This window comes from Brienomyrus brachyistius, chromosome 19 (genome assembly GCF_023856365.1).
Source record: "Brienomyrus brachyistius isolate T26 chromosome 19, BBRACH_0.4, whole genome shotgun sequence".
NCBI classification, from domain to species: Eukaryota; Metazoa; Chordata; class Actinopteri; order Osteoglossiformes; family Mormyridae; genus Brienomyrus; species Brienomyrus brachyistius.
In genome coordinates, this window is record NC_064551.1 from 14,036,129 (window position 1) to 14,059,214 (window position 23,086).

Here is a 23,086-nt window from a genome sequence, read left to right on the forward strand (position 1 = left end):
TTGGTAGTAGCCTGAATGGCAGCAGCAGACCCTCACCCAGCCAAAATGGCCGACCTAGAAAACTGCTTCTGGGCAGAGGTGATGGCCACCCCAGGGGGATCTGCCAACTCATCAGAATTTGATTTGAATGCTGTTCATCTCCGTGCTGTAGCCCGACCCCGGCTCACTGCTGAGCCTCTCCCTCTCCTGTTCTTCACCTTCCTTTCTGAACTCATTCATGTTATACTGCATGACACATGTCTACATTCCTCGTCTCCAAAAGCTGGAAATGATCACGGTGTGAATAATCATTTCCTCTCACTCTTCTCTGTCCATCCGTCCTTGACCTTTAGCGCTGATGTGTTTTCCTTCAAAGATTTCCTTGCTCTCTCAGTTGGCTTTCGGTGACGCGTTGGGCGGTTCCCATTCCCTGTGAGTGGCCGTGCGGCACCTATGAATAGCGTCCCGTTCGGTGTGACGTGATGCGTGTGGAATGTGGATGTGCTCGTGAGCTTGGCTCTCAGCCTGACGTCGGAGCATTAATCTGGGATAATGAGAGAGAAAGAGAGAGAGAGAGAGAGAGATGACGGTTGGTTTCACTCACCGTACTTTCAATACCTGGTTTTCTTATTACGGAAGATGAAACGTGGATATTCCCCCAGTCAGACCTGTGTTTACTTGCTGGAGGCTGGGTTTGGCTCCCTGGGGGGGGGGGGATCCCTGTCAGGATCCCTGCTTGGGGTGGACTCTGTGCCGCAAGGTGGTATTTCTTGAGAAGCACTAAAAAGAGGGGATATTGAGGACCCCCGGCACCCTTGACCACAGGTAAGTGTTGCTGTGATTCATCCTGATGCTAATGGCCAGAGACTGAGGCTCTGAAGTGGCTGTTGTGGGAGCGATAGCAGCTCGTTCAGCACATGCCCCCCCCACCCCACTGCACAAGGACGCTCACTCTGTCCTCTCTCCTGCAGGCAGGCAAATCACCGGCACTGCTCTCCCACAATCACACTGCGCCGAGCCCAGTAGATCCCCGAGGCTGGCTGAAAGGTCTGTCTGGGCCCGTCCTCTAAGTCACCTTGTGTGGCTCCAGTCCAGGTTTGCCTTTCGGTGCTGAAATGTAACTATAAATACTAATGGATCACCTAAAAATCCGCATGGGATGGCAGGTGCGGGTGCAGACTGCGGGCCGTGCTCGGGGATGGGTGCAGTGATGGAGAGTGTTTCTCCTCTGTTTCTCTGATGGTGTGGAGGCACTTCAGCATGTTTGTGCCTGTCACGGAGCTCCCTGGGGTCGGGATGGGGTGGGGGGGTTCTCTGTTTTTTCTGCCGAAGGATTAACCATACCGGCTATGATAAGGTGCGCTGTCCTCGGAGGCGAACACCTCTTAGACCCCCTTCCAGCAAACTGATCAGACAGCCAGCCTCCATCGACTCCCCTGTTGCAGGCCTGTTGCCTAGGCGACCAGCCCGAGTCAGGAGCTCTGACCCTCCCACCCTGCTCCTTGCTCCCATATCGACTTCCATCTCCGACCCGAAGCCGAGACACGGAGACGCACGGCCCAGGAGGTGCTGGACGCCTGATTGATTCTCCCTCGTTACGGTGCATTTGAAAATTTAGATGGGGGGGCGGGGGGGGGGGGGGGCACCTCGCAAGGAGAATGCGATTTGATCCCATGGTGTAGGTTCCTTAGCCCGTGGGGGGGCTTTCAGTCCTGTGTGACACACTGAAACATGGCTGCGCAGTAATACAGATATTCACGGAAGTCAGTAAGGAGTCGAGCACACAGACATAGTATCCAATGCTTGGTGTCCATAGACGTCTCCTGGTGTCCATTGTCTATAAATGAACAATGTGTCTTTTTGCTGTTGTTGAGAGGGACAGAGCAACATGGTTACTTTTCTCAATACTTAGCAAGCATGGACAGGCCCTTAAAGTTCCCCGATGCAGGGGTGAGTTTGGGGAGAGCCCTTAATGCCTTAACATGTCCAATGTGTGTGTGCCAACTGTGCCCTTTTGTCTGCTCTCCCGGCTCTGATTGCCTTTGGAAGGTCTGCGGCGCGAGAGCGTGAACGGACAGATTTCAGAAATACGCGTCCTCGTGCTCAGGCAGGCGATGGTGCCGTTAGCGGTCCACTTTTGGCTGAAAACGCGGTCTGACCCATTTCTCGCGAATCTTTCCTTCCTCAGCTCGCCTGTTTACTACATCGATTGCCACATTCATAATTTAAAAGCGTTGGGAATGCAACTCATCACTTCGGATGGGAGAGTGGCTTCCAGTTACGATTTAAAGTGTAAAATGTACTTAATATAACAATGCCACAGTCAACTCCGATAGGGTTTGATTTTTAATTTTTTTTTCCAAGAAAGGATGCGATAATTTTTCTGTTCATTAGGTTTTGCACTGCAAACCACATTTTCTAGACTATTCCTGCTCATATCGAGTACAGTCACACCAGTCCCTGTACATTCGAGGTGCTCCTTCCCCATCTTACCCAACGTGACTACATTACAGGCTGGAAGATGGTCTACAGATCTATGACTGGCAGTCCTTGTTTTACATCAGGGGTGTAACCCAAATGCCTGTTTTTATTTGGTTTGTTTTCGAGCGTATCGCTTGCATTTTCAAGTTACGTTTATTTGACAGCGCCCAAGGAAATAATATGTCGATTAGGAACATGGGTAGGCAGGAAACTGAAACGCTCCGAAAGTGCTTTCAACAAAGCGGCAGAGAAGCACTGACGTTGACGCCAGGCCGTGCTGCGATCTGGGGGGGGTGTGGGGGCCCCCATCGATGTCCTCACTGTCGTCTGCTTTCTCAGCAGCACTTCAGCTGAATGGGCTCAGCGTGAGCGCGTAAGTGTCTGGCTGTTTAAGTCTGAGTTATCTCATCTTCATTTCCTCCTGCTCACTGTCACCTCCGTCCTCCAGTTTCTGATGGAACTCCCCGCAGGAGGACGGCACCGTGGCGTACAACAGGAAGCCGCGGATACTGGCCCGTGTAGGATCTTTAAGCGAATTGTTATTACTCACAAAACGGTTCCAGAAAGACACATTACAGAGAGTAAAAAAAAATAATAAATAAATAAAATAATAAGATGCCTCTCATAGGGATGCAGAACAACGGAAACTGACAAACTTTTAAAGTGTAATGTCCGTACAGTCAAGCATTCTGTGGTCAAAAGCCAAAGAGGATGGAAGAATCACGTAGAGAAGCAAAAGAACTGTCAAAGATTCGCGCAGAATTCGAAACTTCTGGAGACCATTTTTCAAAAATGCAATCTGAGTAGAATCTTCAGAAGTAGCGACTGCATTGTGCTACATGACATTACTAAGGTCATGGAGGCTCAGAGGCGGCACCAGCTGAAACATCAAGAACGGGCCCAGAAACGTCTCAGAATTGATTCTACAAAGGTTCTTGCAGACAGATGAGATGACAGTGACTCTCAGACCAGGTGGATATGCCTGTGGCTGGATCAGCGAGGGACATTTTAACCCGCTTCAGATCAAGCGGTGGAGGTGCGACAGTCTGGGCTGCAGTTATCAGTGATGCGCTTGTAGGACTTGTAAACGGTGTAAAAACTGCCAGATCTCCTGCCAATTTCCAGTGGACACCTTCTTCAAACAGTCGTATAAGAAGTCCCCAGCTTTCAAAGAAGCTATGATATAGATGCAGGACAACGCCCCTTCTCACACATCAAAGTGTTCCATAGATTGGCCAAAAAAGACTTGAAAGGCGATCAAATTATGAGCAGGGTCCCTTCCTCACAAGTCTCAAACCCCACTGGGAGTTGCCGGGTCTTGCTAAAACGTTTGATTTATCAAGGTGACAAGCAGTACACTTTTCAGAGCTGGGAATCGTGTATCTGAGAGGCTGTCAAAGCTGCCTCAGCAGAAGCAGGATGATATCAAATCAGAAACTTTACTCGTTTAATGGACAACAGGCTCATCATGGTTATTGAGAAGAAATGTGACAGGACGTTCAACTTAAACTATGCCTGTATTGAATAGCCAGTAATTTTGTAGACATAATAATTAAAACGTATTTTTTTCCTTGGCTGTAATCGACATGTTTTTATGTCTTTTTTGTTTGTAACAAGCTAGTGTAACATTTACTCTCTAGATAAATTGATATTTAGCCAAAAAAAAAACTTTGAATTCACTAATATTACTCGAAGTTGTGCTATAAACATCTTCAGGAATAGCACTTGCCTAATAACTGTACACACAGTATTCCCTGTGTTGTGTAGCGGCTGTTGACCTAAGCAGCTGTTCAATCTGGATACACAAATAGCACCTTTATTTACTTCCTTTTTGTAGTTACTCGTGATCTTCACGGCTCGTAGAAGCAGCTGAGCATGTGGTGTGCAAGGAGTCATTTGACAGGAAGCTGCGGTTCATTCTAACGCCTGCTTTTGCTCGATTCCTAAACGTGCTTTCTTGTCTCTAAATTATTTCTCACAATTTCTTTTTTTTTTCCTAATTACTTGTGAATGAAGTGTCCCAGAAGACCCGGTGAACATAAATCCACCATTCAGCCGCATATTAATCCCAGGAGGCTCCTCTTCTGCCCGTGCCCGGCATCTTTATTGGCAAATCCCCCATTTTTATTCCCATATTAAAATCTATACCTACGAATGCAAAGACCAGGGTAAGCTGTTCATTTCCGTCTGCGCTCTGCAGCAATAAATTGGGGCGAGTCGGCCTTATCTCGCCGCCGATGCGAATCGCTAAGCGGCCCATTCTGCCTAATGGATAGGCAGCGCTCCACGGCATCCGGAAGGTCATCTCTCGCCTTTGTCGGGCGGCCCGCGGCGTATCGTGGCCCCCAGCTGCGGGTGCGGCTCCAGCGGCCGGGGGGCTGGTTGGGCATGCAGAGATGTGAGCGAGACATTCGCTATCAACGTTGAGGGCAACGGGGAATTCTCCCATTTATCAGGAACCCCGCTGTTCTGAGTTGATGGTGGGGGGGAGCGGAGTGCCTACATGCAGTTACTGGCAATTGGGGGGCTAGGAGAAGAAATTAATTATCAGAGTCCCCCTTCAGTTGTTCCGATTGAGTCTGAATGAAGGTCAGCTGCTGAATTTGTCCAGCTCATTGTCCAGCGGCGTCTTTGTGCAGGGAGCCTGACTTCATGGGCTCTGTCTGCATTTTATACGCAGTGACGCTGAAGCACACTGCCCCCACTGCTCCTTGTTTACAGGGTGTCAGCTTGCATAATTGCCTGGCAGAAACAGCAGCAGGGCCGTGTGCTTTTATTAATTTGATTTTGCGAAGCGGGCACCACTGGAGCCGTACCCATGTAGGGTTGGGGTTCCAGCCCTGCTCCGGGCACTGTGTGGATGTAGCCTTCGGGCAAAATATTTCATCATGATATTTCATCATTTTTTTTTCATTCCAAACGATATGGATAATTATCACGATATAATTGAAGTCATTACTTCTTTACTTGAATGCTCCACGTTTGCCTTAAATTCCCTTAAAATTGCCCTTAAACAGATTCAGAACATGAAACAGGTTTGACAAAATGAATGGACCGCAAACTGAAATCTAATTTTAACAAATGAATCATATGAAAATAAATCATAGGGCATAACGCTAGAAAAAAATACATTTTGTGCTGCCTGTGACTGTCTCAAAGTTCATTCCAGGGACATTTTTGACTAGAACTGGGCCATAAGAGTGATATCACAATATTTTCCAAGATTTTCACAGTATCAATATTTATCACAGTACTCTAAAATTCATATGTAGAAAGCAGTAAAATATGGCAGGTGGTATTGAGTTTTTCTGAGTATGATAACCAAATTGTTTCACTAATATATATGGAGCATGTTATACGTATAATGACAAATTACAGCAACAGACTCATACATTGATAGAATTTATGTAAAAATAGTGTATTATGACTGTCAAGAGTGCAAGAAAGCAAGTTTTTAGGCCACATCACAGTACAATATTCAGATTGATGACGACGTGAATGATGCTCATAATCACAGTATGATATTTTATCGATATGTCACCCAGCCCTAATGTATACAGTTTGCATGTTCTCCCCGTGCTGTGGGTACAGTTTGCATGTTCTCCCCGTGCTGTGGGTACAGTTTGCATGTTCTCCCCGTGCTCTAGGTGCAGTTTGCATGTTCTCCCCGTGCTGTAGGTGCAGTTTGCATGTTCTCCCCGTGCTGTAGGTGCAGTTTGCATGTTCTCCCCGTGCTGTAGGTGCAGTTTACATGTTCTCCCCGTGCTGTGGGTGCAGTTTGCATGTACTCCCCATGTTATGTGTACGACTTGCATGTTCTTCTCATGTTGTGTGTATGTTCTCCCCGTGTTGTGTGGGTTTCCTCCCTGTATTCTGGGTTCCTCTCTCAGTTCAGTGACATGCAATACGGCTGACTGCCATCTCTAAATTGAGTGAGTGAGTGAGTGAGTGTGTGTGTGTGTGTGAGAGTGTGTGTGTGTGAGAGTGTGTGTGTGTGTGTGTGTGTGTGTGAGTGTGTGTGTGTGTGTGAGAGTGTGTGTGTGTGTGTGTGTGTGTGTGTGTGTGTGTGTGTGTGTGTGTGTGTGTGTGAGAGTGTGTGTGTGTGTGTGTGTGTGTGTGTGTGTGTGTGTGTGTGTGTGTGTGTGTACGCCCTGTGCTGACCTGGCATCCTGTCCATTCTGCTCTGGAACCTGCCCCCCCTGCTCCCACAACCCTGTCCTGGGTCAGTGGCTGGAAGATGGCTGGGTTGCAGTAGGAATTGCTTCTCACACACGCTGGACCATCTCTCTTCCCCAACACTGTACCAGCTCTAAGCCGATTGCTGGGTAAATCCTCAGCATTCATCGGCAGGGCTCACGGTGGCTGGGTCCAGCGGGTCCGGCAGCGTGTGCAATCCCGTGCAGGTCTCTCTTACCGCTGTGAAATGAGCGTGAGCGCAGGTGCGAGCAAGCGAGCCGGCAGCTCGTTACAGCCTCGAACTCCATCGGGACTATGGGGGGGGGCTATGGGGGATTTTGTCACCCGTACACTGTGCCGCTTTTCAGGCTCCCATTCAGCCCTGCATGCCAGCCATCTGAATTAGGGAGCTTATAAAATGTCTCAGGGCTCTATTTATGCAGATATGCTTTGCTGTTTATTAAACCTCACCATTTCAGGTAGCCTTTGCCACCCTTGTCATTGTCTGACTCGTGGTTGTCTCTCTCCAGAACATCGGGAAAGGCTCCTTGTGGTGCATAGATCCTGAGTACCGGCAGAACCTCATTCAAGCCCTGAAGAAGACCCCATACCAGTCCTACTCCCAGGTCTTCTCAACGCCTCCCACTTCTCAGGCATATCAAAGGTGAGCAAGGAACCGCCCCCTTTCTCCTATAGGCCGAAGAGTGTGAAGGTCCGCCCCCCTCCCTCAGGCTTGTCCAATAAGCTTGAAGGAGTTTGATCACCTAACCAGCAGAATGGTCAACTTTCTGTGCCGTGCGACCTGGCCTGAGTGGCCTCACAGATGGCTGATGGTGGAAAAACCTGCAACCTGTCAGTTCGGCGAAAGGTCTGTGGTGATTGATGTGTTGAGTGCAGAAAGGGGCCAAGGGTATGGATATGGAAAAGTATGTGTGTGTGCGTAAGTTTGTCAGTGTGTGTGTATTACTGTCAACATAAAACAACACACCCGGCATGCTAGCTTTACCCAGCACAGACAGAGTGAAGGACAGACAGGAACTGAAGGTGGGGGGGCAGACTCCCAAGGCGCGGCACAGCCCAGCCGGTCCGGAGCCCCTGAGCGATGCCGTTGGCTCTCTTGGCGCTTTGCCAGCTCCTTAAGTGAACCCCGAGGCTCTGAACTCTATTAACCTTTCATCATCAGCGGGTGCATCGCCTCGCCACCATTGCCCTGGTCACGTTCCTGGTGCCTGACTCACTGCGGCATGAGAGCGATCGGCGGCCAACGTGGGGCTGTGCCATTACCTGAGAAGGCGGGGCATGTGCTGGCAGCAGTGTCACCCGGCTGCCAGCGAATGAGTGAGGCCAAAGCCGGCCTTTCGCCCTGGGGCTGGAGTTACGGCAGCTGGGGCTCAGGCGGATTCCTGCACACGATAAGCACATCTGGAGCGACGCTGGGCAGAGAGCTTCGCCTCGACAGCTGTGCCTAGGAGGCCGACGAATGTTTGCCCCCGCCGGCCGATTAGCGTGCGCGTTGCTGTGGCAACTGGAACGCCTCCATGGCAACACACGAGCAGAGACAGGTGCGGCTGCATCACGAGGCTATTTGTTGCCTGGCAAAAGGACAGGCCATTAGCACCATCGCCCTGGCAACGCGTAGCTCTCCATGGCAACGGTGGATGGCTTGGAGCCTGCTTTCGGGGGTTTAGTACCTGCTTTTGTCCATCTTCATAAAAATCAGCAGATGCGTGAATTATCTGAGATGACAGCTTGAGGTCCCTTATATACGGGAGACGGGCCGGGGGCACTGTGGTCACCCTTTAGCTTTTTTGTGCTACCCCTCATCTGCTCTGAAAAATAAATGGGCAGAAACAAATGGTACGAACAGGACTGAAATAATTCCGTGTTTCTCTCCTCGCAGAGAGAGAGAGGCACCCGCGTGCTTCTGTTTTTATACAGATACATGGGCTGAATGTCTCTTCATGGGTGCATACATGTCCCCTTTTCTCCCGCTCGCACACGGACATAGATAAGCATTACCCAGCCCTCGCTCCCTCTCTGCCGTGTATTGACTGCCTGTTCTGTAGTTACAGAAAATTACAGGATCACTCGGAGGGTGAGACAGCCATTATAATGGAAATAGAAATGTTAAATGATGATGTTTCCGCGTCTCGGTCGCTCGCTGGGCTCCTTTCATCCCGCGAACGTGTAACCGGGGGAGCTCGGGCATAAATCACACGTTCGCCACCTTCCAAAATTAGGTCTTTTCCCACAGATTTATGAGGATCGTGACCAAAAAATGTGCCTGTCTTTATATATTTATTTATAAGATATATCTGCATATAAAATCTCTAATCTGTATATTACTTGTGTGTGTATATCTCCCTGTTCGTACTGCATAATAATGCGAGTCATTACTGAGCATTAGTGACAAATGACTGCCGGTCCTGTTGACCATATTAGGAGCTGGACTTCTGTGTTTTTACTGTATTGTTTTGTTTAAATGCTCACAAAAGGATCCCTCCAGGTTCCCGCCTGTGTAACGGCAATGGCTGAGCCTCCATACACTGCGGCATGGCTGCCAGTTTGCCTCCGGTCGGCGGCGACGTGTTTCCATCCGGCCTCGCCGTCTCGCCACGGATGGCCGCTTTATTGTTCCACAGAGTATTTTGGCTTTGGAAGAAAATCCGTCCAGCCATGGAAAATATTTGCCTTTGGCACACTGAAGCAGGGTTCCAGTCGTGCTTCTTTATCAAGAACATGCACGCTTCAGTCGGCTGTGGTGCGTGAGTGTGTTTGCGTGTGAGTGCAGGTGCGTGAGGGAAATTGAGGTCTCTGTCCACTGAAGAAGCTTCGCTTAAAGCTTCCCAGGCAGGTTTTTTTATACTCTGAGGTGAACTCGTGCCAAGTGTAAGGCATGTCTTTTCCTCTTGCTTGGGATGAAGCTCCCAGTTTTAGTCCAGTTAAGTGATTTTTCACGAGTGGCTCTTGTGTCTGGGGGCGGGGGGGGGGGGGTGTGTTGGTAAAGCAGAATGCAAAACAGGAGATTGTCACGAGCAGAGCAACTGCTGTTATACCCTTGAGCAGTGACTGAGTCACATTTAATTCTGTAAAGGGTCACTGCCCAGATGGGTACAAAATAAAAATATAATCGGTTTGTACATGAATTTTCTCTTAAGCGGAGATTGTGAAATGGTAATGAGTAATGAACTTCCAAATTTGTATTATTATTATTATTTTTCTTTTATTAAATTAAATCAACGCTGGTTAATTTACTAAATTAACAGTCAGACTGTGATATTGTCTCCCTTGGTTTGCTGTGAAATTCTGCCCTGGATTTGCCAGACTTAATTACATAATGTTGAGTCAAAGGTTAGCCGTTAGTGATTTCTCCTCCCATTGGCTGCATGCCTGAGGCCCCTCCCAGGCTCCGCCCAGAAAGTGTCACCTGTCCCGGGTTCTTGGGCCTCAAGGAGAAGCTGATGAGTTTTGCCTGAAGTAAACCAGGTGCAGGTTGACTGAGACCTGCTGTGGGTTGTTAGAGGGTACAGTGCTTAGGAGCTCACACACGAGCGAACCGGGTCTCCGGGTGGCATCACGGGCACTGCCAGTGCGTCACCCGCCTCCAGTGCTGCCTCCAGCTCCTGATGCCCCTCGGGCGAGGAGTTCTGTGTTTAAAAAATATATATATTTGGGGGGCAGTGCACGGACTGCCAGCTCTGACAGATGTTTTTCGTTGATGAGAAGGTGAGTCCAGCATATGGATCTAATGGTACTGGGAACAGCATTGGATCTGGGGAGCTGAAAATGACAAGCCTTGTCCATCGGGAACACTGACTGAAAAGTGGTCAAGCCATTTTCTCTTTTGTTCAGTGTACCATGGGTCTGTCACGCTTTCTGTTGCCATGGCTATAACTTCTACAGAAAAAAAGAAATTATACTATCCCCCCCCACCCCCACCCCCCCCCCCGCTGGACGCACCCAGCTCCAGCTGGTGTCGGCTCAGGTCACTGCAGATCTAGATGGAGAGGCCATTAAGAGTTTAGATGGTAGATTGAATTGCCTGATTAATTTTGCCATGACCCTCAAATCAAGGGTGTCCCCTCTGCAGCGGTAGTAGAAGCTCTAACGTTAGCAAAACATGTAGAATAAGGATGCAGTGTGTCTAACGGGTATGCTGACGTCTGTTTGCAGTGGACGCTTCAATCCTGCCCGGTTCCGCTGGGAGCTCGTCGGGCTACTAGCCATGCAAGAAGCAGACTGCTGATGGGTTGGGACAGATACGCTTTTAATCTCGTTAGCCGCAATAGGCTGATGTCTTTAGCCATCGCATTCGCTGCAGCTTCCCAGCTCCGACAGTCTATTGTACTACGAATTTTTCAATTTAGGCGTGCTTCTCGTAAAAGCCGCACCCTGAAACTTTGAGGGCTGTCCATGATTGAATTTCTGTTTCCGCCACTGGTCAGACAAGATGACTACAAATGATCTATTATGTTATTTTTTTCTGGGATTAATTTTGCTTCTCTGGATAAGTTTCAGAGAACCCACTGGAGTCATCATTTACCTCGACACCCAAAGGCTTTTGTGAGGTGTGCTTCACGTGTATTTGACTGGTAATGTGACTGCCTGTAGTTTTACTTAATCTCTGTATTGTTTTATTATATGTGCATCCACATATATGCGTGTGTGCGTGTGTGTGTGTGTGTGTGTGTGTGTGTGTGTATGTGTGTGCGTGTGTATGTGTGTGTGTGTGTGTGTGTGTGCATGTGTGTGTGTGTGTGTATGTGTGTGTGTGTATGTGTGTGTATGTATGTATGTGTGTGTGTGTGCGTGTGTGTGTGTGTATGTGTGTGTGTGTATCTATGTTTGTGTATGTGTGTGTGTATGTATGTGTGTGTGTGTATGTGTGTGTGCATGTGTGTGTGTGTGTGTGTCTGTGTATGTGTGTGTGTGTGTATCTATGTGTGTGTGTGTATCTATGTGTGTGTGTATGTATGTGTGTGTGTATGTGTGTGTGTATCTATGTGTGTGTGTGTGTGTATGTGTGTGTGTATCTATGTGTGTGTGTGTGTGTATGTGTGTGTGTGTGTGTGTGTGTGTGTGTGTGTATGTGTGTGTGTGTGTGTATGTGTGTGCGTGTGTATGTGTGTGTGTGTGTGTGTGTGTGTGTGTCGAAGTGCTGAGAAGAGAAAGTCCGTTTTTTTTTTTAAATTCCCCTCCTTTCAGTTCCCTCTATCGGTTATAAAAAGACAAGGTATTTTGTCACAAACATGCGTTGCCCTTAGCAACACATATCTCTGCTGTAATGTGAGGCCAGACATATGTGTGTTTGGAATATACACCGCCGTCTGGCCCGCAGAGTGGCATATGCAGTGGTATTTAACACCTTGGGAAACAAAGGCTGGTCTTCGCGGGAAGCCAGTAGGGACTCGAGGATAGCGGGAAAGAAATCGACGTGTTTCTGTGGATGAGTCGTGCTGTTTGGCTGAATCCCGACTGGCCAGGAAAAAAAAAATCAGCCCTGTTTTCCACTGGAGGCTCGTCCAGATTTTATTCGCTCCTCACGAGGATCCTTTGATTAGATGCTCAGACTGCCGCCATGTCTCGGTGTCCTGAGAGCTGCAGATCGCACTAGTTATTTTTAACAAGACTGGGAGTTGCTCTGTAGATGGCTGATCATGTCTGCAGGTCCAAGGCAATGAATTCTAACTAGCAGCATGCTCTAAACATAAAAAATGAAAAGATGTTTCAGGCAGGTCAAATAAAGACCACACATGGGGGCTTGATTGACAGGTTGGGTCACTCTTCCCTCCTGACTCACTAGAGCCACAGGCTAGCCGGTCAAAAACACATTAGTGTTCAGTAACTGGACGGATAACCCGGGTACAGCTCAGGCTTGCAGGCTGCGCAGCCCTTGGATGAAAGCAGTGACAGCTTTGAACTGCAAACCCAGGGGAAATGCTTGGTTGGCCATTGCTGCTGGAAAGGTCACCTGACTGTTGTAAAGGCTCCGTTCCTGCTTCATCTGCATATGCACTCTGACGTCTCTTAGAAAGCTTCAAAGGGCCAGTCATGCTGATATTACATGCTGGTAGTTGGGCAGCCCAGCTGTAAAATGAACAGTGACAGCAGTGGCTGAAAATGATAGGAGAGTCAGTAATTCAGCTAAAAACACTTCGACACAGGAGATAAGAGCTTCCCGCATCCACAGGTGGAAGGCAGGGATGATCGGCTCTCTTTGAGCTCGCTCCTCTGCTCTCGTCTCATGTGCCGTGCCTGTAATTGGCCGCTAATTGGCCTCTGAATGGTTGTACCGGATCAAACGCTAGCAAATGTCCATTATCAGAGGTCGCTCTTGAACTCGGAGGACTTCGGTGTATGGATTCCCCAGGGGTTCACACGGGGCCGCGGGTAGCATGGCTGAGGAGGACGTGTGTGTGGGGGGGGGGCTTTAATGTGTGTGGAGGGTAGGTTGAGTGTGGAACTGCACGAGCAGAATGAAAGCTGCTGTTGTGAGGTTAGGTATGTTGATATCATGTGATTTTCTGGTATCTGACAGCCCCCCCCCCCTTCTCTCTCAGCATGTCAAGCCCGTGTCTTTGGCCAGGGAGCCCCTTTTTCAGAAAAAACGGAGGAGTCCTCCTGCAAGGTAGCGTACTGCCGTCCGCCGCATGCCTGCTTGTGTCTGTGCCCCCCCACCCACCTGCTGACACCCCCTTTTTCTATCTCCTCGCTGTCTGTGTCACACACCTCCCATTTATTTGTCTGTTTTTTTACTCTTCTCCGAGGAAGAAGAACGGGGTATTCAGCGACCCCTGGTTCGATCACACACCCCCCCCCTCCAAATCCCAAGCAGGCCTTTCCTTTTAGCTTCCAGCATATTTCTGGATTCAGGCTCAGGCACGCTGATCTGTTTTTGCCTTCCCTTCTCTCTTTCCGTCTTCTTTTCCTACTATAATCGGGTGGAATTTCTTCCCCACCACCCCCACCCACCCCCCAGGCCAGCACTCCCAGTTTCCCGTCTGGGACATAGAAGTGGGGGCTCACATACAGACACAGCCATTGTTCTGTAGTCACCTGACCGGACTGTTGGCATTCCTAGGCCACCAGCTCACGCTGAGGGTGAACGGTGTGCGTGGGGGTCAGGGGTGGGGGGGGGGAGGCGGGGCGGTCTGACGTGTCTGTCATTCCTCCATGTAAAAGCATCTCTTTTAATCAGGCTGGGGGTGGGGGGGGAGTGTCTTGCTAAGGGGGTGCCGTCATCCCATTCCAGTGCTGATAGACGGAGAGTAGCGAGTAACAGCACAGAGACCATAGGCAGCGGAAGGCACAGGTTTGCAGCCGGTTGGGTTAGCTGGGTAAGTTTGCGTGGCCGTCCTCCGCTTAGCCACGTTATTGCAGCTGTCACTGTCAACATGGCACGCAGACGCCCGCAGGTTTAAATGCACCCATGCGTCATGTTTGCTTTGTATATGGTTTCATCCTGAGCGACTTGACAGAGATTTGTGTTTATACAGCCGGATGTTTACTGGGATTCCCCCGAAAGCGCACCATCAGCCCTCCTGGCCACGGACTTTTAATAAGTCCTTCACTGTCTGGTCTGAATCTCCGCACGTCCCGCATGGTTTAGCTGAAAATCGGCCATGTAAACAGGCAGGAGCTCCGTACCATTAACTACGGCGGCAGCAGAGCCCTGGTGGTACCACGTGTCACGTTCAGGGGCAGACCATGGCCCCACATCTGTCTGTGAACGCCCCCCCAGGTGAGCACCTCATTTAGAGAGCTTTCGAATGACAGCCACATGTGGATTGTCTCAGACTGACCCTCAGTCAGAACTGTACCTTCTACAATGATGGTTTCCTGCTGCATGAATGAAAACGTGCTCACAATGGGAAGCACTTGGTCGTCTTACCATTTACGCAAAAAAGCTTGATTGTTTGCAGTTTTATTTTTAGCAAAGCAGTGAGTCTGGGCAAAATAAGGCACACGCACTTCTGTCTGAACAGACTGTTCCATTGACTTTGAATCATGTTGCTTTGCATTTTCTTTTTTTCGTCATGTTTTCTTCCCTCTCTTTTGAAGCCCGGACGTTGTTAGCCGTGGTTCTCGTGCTCTCAGCTTTTGCCAGCTCACCGGCTCTGCGGAAAAGGAGCGGGACGTAGCCCCAGGCCCGGGGGGATTTGATAAATCCAGCCGTCACTTATCTCACACCTATCGAGTTTTAAAAAAAAACCTGGAGGAGAGCAGGCAGAAGACGAGCGCTCCTGTTTGACAGCGTGCGTGACGCGGCTTCTCGGTGACAGCTCGCGGGACCCGAAACAAACACCACGGACAGCTTGACGGGGAGAACAGTGACGTCCCCTCTAGCACCCACCTTACACACACAGACACACACACAGGCCCGAAAGGCAGTTCAAGGTTAGATTGCCGTTCCACAGTAGCTGTAGTGCGAAGGCAAACCAGGGCCCTACACCCTGCTGAGTGGGGATCTGACGGAGCGGTGAGGGGCGTCACTTTTGCTCTGTCACAGGGGTAAAACCCAGGAAATGGTGTGTGGGGCCTCCCCTCCAATTAGTGCACCTCCGAATCAGAAGCACCTGGAGATCCTTCAAGTGACTCCTTTTGCTGCCCCTCTCCACTTGCACCCGCTCTCTCTTTCTCTCCCCTTATACCCTGTCTCTCTCCCCCATACCCTGTCTCTCTCTCTCCCCCATACCCTGTCTCTCTCTCCCCCATACGTCTCTCTCTCTCCCATACCCTGTCTCACTCTCTCCCCCATACCCTGCCTCTCTTCTTATATTTTGTCTTTTTATCTCTTTATACTTCCATCCTGCCTCTCCCTCCTTATACCCTGTCTCTCTCCCCCATACCCTGTCTCTCTCTCTCCCCCATACCCTGTCTCTCTCTCTCCCCCATACCCTGTCTCTCTCTCCCCCATACGTCTCTCTCTCTCCCATACCCTGTCTCTTTCTCTCCCCTTATACCCTGCCTCTCTTCTTATATTTTGTCTTTTTATCTCTTTATACTTCCATCCTGCCTCTCCCTCCTTATACCCTGTCTCTCTCTCCCATACCCTGTCTCTCTCTCCCCCATACCCTGTCTCACTCTTTCTTTCACCCCCACACTCATATACTGTCTTTTTATCTCTTTATACTTCCATCCTGCTTCTCCCTCCTTATACCCTGTCTCTCTCCCCGACATCCTGTTTCTCTCTCTCTTTATATCCTGCCTCTTTACCCTTCTGGCTTGCCCTTCTTCTGTTTTTTCCCTTTATCCCACAAATGCTGTCTGGCTTGCAGTCCAAAGTGAACCCCCCCCCCCCACACACACGCACACACACACACACACACACACACAGCTGTGGATTACCAGGTTCATTGATATGTGGAGTCACATGGCTGCAGGCAGAAGTCAGTGCCACTGCGTCTCGTGTAAAAGGGGGCAGTGACCCCTCGGTTTCTCTGGCTGCCAGACAATCGCCAGGGACGCCGACCCGTGACCATTAGGGTGCTGGGCTTTGTGCGCAGCGGCGCCACCACCAGGCCATTCATTCACTTTTACGCGCCGCTCTTTGATGGGGGCTCCCGTTACTGTCAGCACTTCAGTGTGACCCAGAGAGCAAAGAGAAACCCTTGATGACCAGGACGCCACGCGGCCCCCGGCCTTTCAAGGCCGTCACGACTCAGGGGAGACACAGGTGAAGGAATGCTAGCCCCGACAGCACGACTCCCCGATACTGAAGTTCTTGAGGCTGCTGACCTCTTCCTCCTCTTCTTTATCGTACCGTTCCATGTTTCCCCCCAAGATGCCCTTGTGGCTTCCACAGAGGAGGACGAAAAATTAGGACTGATCTATAGCAGCTACCTACCATAGTCCACACCTCTTTAGTCAGCTTCTTAGCCAATGAAACACTAAGGTACATGGCATCATCCAATATATATATCAATTATCAAGCTCAATATATAAACAAATATCAAGCTCATCTCCAAGGGCAACCCCAGCGGCCCTGAATTCCCGGCACCTCGGATCCAACACCGTTCCCCACCCAGTTAAAATGAGCGTAGGTATATCAGTCAGCTGAACTTATTTATGGTGGCAGGGGGCCATTCAAGTCCAGTGTGGTAAGCGAGTAGGAGCACTGCGCACTACGCACTGCGGAGAGAGCGATGAGGAACGTGTTACCCGTGCCTCCGCTTTCTCCAAAGCGGGCGACAATGCGCCAGCCGTAGTGGTAATAGTGAGTGAGTGTCTGAGGAGTGGGAAGGTACCAGGGAAAATGGTTTCTGGTCCAGCCCTCCTCAGACCTTCGGAAGGCGGACGACATCGCGGCCGGCGGCGGTTGGTGCGGTTGCTGGCCGAGTGGGCCAGTCAGGTGGTCCTGTGTCACTCTGGTTCTTTCCGAGCGCGTCGCGCCACTGGGATCTTCCAGAATAAATACAGCCAGTCTTATGTTCTATTTCCTTGTATGGGAAGGATTCCGGGGGGGTGATATGTCGACAAATAAGAACATTTTCTGTAGGAATGATATTCGTGCTGTCGCTTCTACCGCGACAGTAATAGTACAATAGTCTGTGTTATTCCTAATCCATCCATCCATTCATCTGTTTATCCTGGTCATTGACATGGGGCATTCTATATTAATAATATTAATAATAATATCAATAATAATGATGATATTATTATTATCAGTATCATCATCATAATCATTATTATCAGTATTATTATTAGTATTAATAATAATATGATTAAAACCTAAATATGGATAATAATTTTGACCATTGCTCCTTATAATGATATTTCCATTTCTGTGGTATTTCATTTGGAGTGAAAGTGTGTTTTTGTCAGTAGTGATGAAATTTACAGGACACAGCTGATGTCCCCCCCCCCCCCCCCCCAAAGGAGGCCTGCTTTCCAGCGTAAGTAGCCTTAACTGCTGGATGAGACAACTGCTCAGATTTAGCCCAGCACCACGCTCTCAGTGCTCCAGCCGACCGCCGCTAAGACTGCAGTTCAGGCTTACAGCTCATGTTCTCTCCCAGTTTATATGATGACAAAGGGATATAAAGTGAGAAAGTACTGACCAGGGACCAGCCTGTGTTTGACCCTGTTATATTCCAAGAACTTCACAGTTCTTACACTAGCAGGGAGGCTCCAGCAGGGTGGCTAGCAGCCGGCAGAGTAGCAGTGAGCCCTCTCGTTACCCCGGTGATTTACGGCAAGTCCTGCGCCAGTGGACATCCAGATGACCCTCATTGGATTGGTTGCCTTGTTGGAGTGAAAAAGAGGTTGGATTCAAGTATGTTTGGGAAGTGCTATAGGTTCAGCATTTCATGTAATTGAGTTTTTTTATTATTACTTTTCAAGCCGGCTTATTTTAACCCTTTAATTTCTGATGAATGCTGCCAGTCAGTGGTGCCCCTGTGTGCCTCTATATAGCCTATCCATGTATGCGCGTGTCCATGGCCAGAGACGGAAGAGCTCTCTGACAGAGTCCTTTATGGCAGTAATTGCCAATTCACCAAACTAAGGGGTCATCAAGGCCGTCGGCCATAATCACATGCATAGCAGGCTAAGACGTCGCGTCTTGAGGCCTGACAGTCTGACTCTGGGGTGTCATTAGCGTTGCGGGGAATGGTGTCAAAGACGGGTCCTTGTGCTTCTCCTCCACGCCCCTTCAGACCCACTTAAGGGCACAGAAGAGCGGCTGGAGTGCAGACCCTCTGAGTGGTGTCGAGATGACGGGAGTTTCCTCTCAAGCCAGTGGCGATCTGCCTCTTATTTCCTGAGACATTGGCATTGGCCAATCAGCTGCTTCTAACATGATGGGACCTTCCCCACAAAAGGCAATCAGACCTTCATTGTATACTCTGTAATGTCAACCAGTCGGGTGCCTAATATTTACATAAAGGCTCTACGACACAAGTTAATAAGCTCTTCCACTGTTGACAGAGACGTCTGGCAAACAAGCATCCTGTGGCTTATTCAGGGGGCTTAGACATCAGCAGTCGACTTGCTTTATTATTTGCAGAGTGAAGCTGACGAGGCAGCTGGGAGGTGTTTGTCTGCCGGAAAATGCTGGAAGATGCCGGCACAGTGGCTGCGCGGTCTGGGACGGGAGGGCGGCCCGTGGAGTTTCCTTACAATGTGACTTTGTGTGTTATTTGATTCCTTTAATCTCAGGACTTGGATAAACCAGTTGACAGACGTACATAGACTGCTATGTAGTGGCAATAAAGAGAATAAAATCTCTTTCACTTGGCAGGGATTGATGAAAAAAAATGGCTTTCAGAAGTAATTAGAAATAATGAAGTACATTCTATATTCAATTTGTTAGCCCTCCTTTAGTTGGGTAATAGTCATTCAGAGCGACTAGCAGTTAATTAACTTGTATTATTAAAGTTATGTTTCCTGAATAGATAGGGCCTAAGTGAGATTATTCTCTGGCGGGTCGTTTCAGAGGTGGCTCTGGGATTGGAGCACACGGCCTTCTGGCGCGGGTCTGTGAGGGACTGTGAGTGTCCTGCTTGGCTCTCCCCTCTGCCACAGCCAGTCTGCAAACAGCTTCTTTCTTTCAACACGAGTGAAATGGTGGCTTTCATCTGATAGAATAATATACACAGGCTTCTTTAATATATATATATATATATATATATATATATATATTATTATTATTATTTTTTTTAATGACACTGTGTTGATTCCTTGTGAGGAAATTCTCTTTTCATCGACCCCGTCTTGCTCTTCACGACAGACAGACACATATATAGGGGAGAGCGAGCTTGGCAGCGAACGGCAGCCCCCTGCAGCGGCGCCCACGGAGCTGGGGGTTAAGGGCCTAGCTCAAGGGCCAGCAGATGTGACCATTCTGCTGAAGCCAGGCTCGAACCGGCGGCCTTCCAGGGATTTAACAGGGAAGGTCTCTCCCACAGGAGGCGATAGAGAGAAGTTTGCGGGCCCCGCTGCCGCTGGTCCATGTTGGCTTCCAAGGTGGGATGTGACTTGTGCGTCTTGCCATCCTGAAAAGCACTCGCCTCCTACCCTGCACAATGAATCATTTTTCCTATCTTCGCTCCATCGAATGCATCTTTCACTGTGGCCTTTTCCCACTTTCACTGATTAGACCACGGAGGATGTGGTGATTTGTCGAGGCAGACGAGTCAGTCCTGACTGCTTACCCACCTGGGGTCAGCAGAGCTCACTGCCCTCGGGTGAAGTGGAGGACTGACTGGCGGGGTCTAATTATCTGAAGGCCTGTTTGGGGAGGCTTTCTGGTTAGGATCTTTGTGGCACAGCGTCGGACGTGCAGAGGACTGCATGGGGCTGGAGTGGCCCGGTCATATGGGACAGGCGTGGGATAATACAACCCATCAAACCCCCCCAGGGAGGGCGGCTCCCTTCTCTGACGCCTCCAGGGCCACATGACCACATTATCTGGCTCAGTCGCACAGGGCTGTGAGTAAGTAGCAATTTCAGGCTGAATATAACAGTGAAACCTGAGTAAGTGAAACACAGCGTTAACTGTTTATTGCCTTTCTGAAGTGTCGTTTGTGATCTTCGCAAGCTCTGTGGCCGAAACGTGAAGCTCCGCTTTGGGTGCTGGTTATGTCATCTGTGGCCTCTCGGCCCACCCAGGAAGTGTCGGCAGCCCGTGCACAGGGAGGGGTCAGGTGGCAGTGTTACTGCGGCTATTATCCAGGAGCGGCAGGCTGAGCACGCGCCAGTGTGGCGGAGAGTTAGAAGCTCGCCCTTCTTGGGGGGGGTGCCAGTGACATGGGGACACGTCTACACGTGGGGAGACGCGCTCGGCACAGACCGCCAATCCGCGTCTCATCCGGACCCCCACTGCGTTTTCCCAGTCCCCCGCCCTGGCGGACACTTTCCAAAGCCAGCCGCTGGCGTCACATTTATATAATTATATAAATGAATGAGTCCAACAATAACACTGACAGGCACTGAACACACAGAGAGGCGCAGGATTAATATTAATGTCCGCGTCATCCTCCCTCTTGTCCTCCCCCTCATTCCGGGAGAGAGCGCCCGTATAAATTCAGGAAGTGTCGCCTGATGGTGCGGAGCACTTTGAAGTGTCACTGGTGGTGCAGTGCCGCACTGGCTCCATTCGGGATAATAAGCTGGGGGATATTTACCCAGCGCTGCTGGAACGCGGCCTGGCTGTCTGATGAATACTGGGATAAATCAGAAGGGGTCTGAGACCGGGGACGGCACGTTGCCGTCTCTCCGCCCACGGCCCGACAAAACAAACCTTTCTGAGGCAGCAACTGTGCCCAGTTTACACCCAGGCGCCCTTTTCCAGTCTGCTTTTGGCTGCGTGATGGACTCCCGGCCGTCCCTGTGGCTGCAGCGCGGTGCGGATTCTGCTCCCCCGCTTGTCAGTACGTTGGGATTCTTGAAATCGAGTTCAGGTCAGACTCTCCCCCAACCTTTTCATCCTTGTGATACACGCCGTCAGACGGCGGGTAAAAGTTTGCTTCTTAAGTGTAGCTATCGGGTGATTAATTACTGCGAAAGGCAGATCCCCAGGCAGCCACTGTGGGCAGCTGGTATTAATTAAACTGCATTTACACATCACTGTAATTTATGTATTTCAGTGGAACCTTGCGAAGCAGATACTGATTGTTCTGTCAGCCAGGTGTATTGAGTAGTCGTGCTGCTTTTTTGGCTGCGTGGTCTTTAATTGTATTACTGACAAAGGCGGCTGTCCAGTTCGCAGTGCAGACGAGGCCGCCGCCATTTTAATGTGACATTTAGAGTGACGTTAGAGCGATCCCATTCGGCCTCGCGTCCTCAAGGCCGGCCACTGCTTTGCCTGAGGGACGCCTAGGCGCCGTATTGCCGTCTCTAACAAGTAGAGGTGGAAAGTCCAAGTACAGAAAGTGAAAATCCAGACCATGATTTTGTTTCAACCAACCGGTTGAGTACAAAGCGTCACTCAACCGGTTGGTTGAAACAGAATCTTGGTCTGGATTTTCACTTTATGGAGCAGGCATTTCCACCACTGGCTACAGCTATCCTTGCCTCTGGTGTTTTGGTGTCTCTCACCGTGGTTCTGGTGCTGCCCCGGTCTAATTATTCACTTGCTCGGAGCCTCCTGTGACCGCACATTAACCAGACCGGAGCATGTGCAGCTGGTCAGGGAATCCGATGTTGGCATGACCCTGCAGGAGCGCATGCCGCAGCGTACACAACAGCCATCAGAATGAGGGGTAATTCGGCAGGGGGAATCTTGTGAAGAGCCCGGATAATGGGGCAGCTATGGTCCCAGGCCGCGGTTCACGGTCCACCTGTGGTCCCACCTGCACCTGGCAGCCAGTAATAATCACAAAGAGAAACTGCTCCTCTATATTGCTGTTTATTTATTCATTTGTTTCATTTCTTCATTTTCCCACTGATTCCTGGGGATGAAACAAAATAGAATGAGCGGGAGACAGAGGAGATGGTGATATTGCCTCGTCTGTGACCTCATCTTCTTCCACCGAGGATGCATTTCATGGTCGCTTTTTCACCAAGAGCCATCGGGGGCCCCTGTCTCTGCGTGTGTGTTTTATTTTCCACCGTTTGTTTTATTACCCAGAGTGCTTTTCAAGGTAGAGAACGTCCAGCCTGAGCGCCTCTCCACGGCTCACCCTTCCCTCGTGCGAGAGGTGCAGCCATATCACGCCCCACCCCCCCTACTGGCTCTGCTTCGTGAGAACGGGGACCAAGGGTTCATGTGCCCCTAGTGACAAATCTTGACATGGAATGTCTTCCAAGATCCCGGGGCAACACTTTTGAGATCACCACAAGTCCTGCTTATGGCCCATAAGACGTGATCTCACAGCTCTTTTGCCTCTCATCTGAGACGCAGAAACACTGAGAAAGGGAAGCGATGTGGCACAGGCACAGAAAACTGGCAGCTAGCGTTTTGGCCATATTAGCGCGTTGAAAAACAGTGATTCCCGGCACTTACCTGCAGTACGAAGCTCTGGGGAGTGGGAGGTTCCCTGCAGGGGCTCAGTTGAAGATGCTTGTGCCTCTCAATAAAGCTTTGAGAGAGGAACAGGAGAGAAGAAAGGAGAGACATCAGCAGCCAGCTGACGAGGAGCACGGGATGCACTCCGGCTTGTACAGATGCCTGCGAGAGGGAGAGTCTGCCGTCACTATTGATTTTCTTTCCTCCTTTTTCCCTCCGCGAAATGAGCGCGTGGGTGTCTTGTACTGCAAATTGAAATCTCTGCATGGTGTTGCTCGGCGGTGTTTTCCGGGTTAAGTTTGCCATAAATCCAACTGGGGGGGGGGCAGCAGTGGGGGCCTGGAGGCGTAAATGCTGCACACGTGCACAGATGATGTATAGCTAGTTGGTTCGTTGCACCTCTCCTTCCACCCCGAGGCCACCGATCAAGCCCGCTTTCGTTGCCCATCCGTCAGTACCGGGATGTGGAGCGACAGGGCAGCCAGGCCTGCCGTCCGGCCC

The 23,086-nt window shown here is 49.9% G+C and overlaps 1 protein-coding gene across 1 annotated transcript in view; it reads left to right on the top strand.

Annotated features, from left to right (window-relative positions):
* Positions 1 to 23,086, top strand: part of LOC125714592 (forkhead box protein N3-like) — a 58,756-nt gene that overhangs the window by 24,458 nt on the left and 11,212 nt on the right. The window contains exons 3-4 of the mRNA XM_048985330.1: positions 7,167 to 7,300; positions 13,197 to 13,264. Of these exons, the coding sequence (XP_048841287.1) occupies positions 7,167 to 7,300; positions 13,197 to 13,264 (202 nt within the window). The remainder of the gene's footprint in view (positions 1 to 7,166; positions 7,301 to 13,196; positions 13,265 to 23,086) is intronic.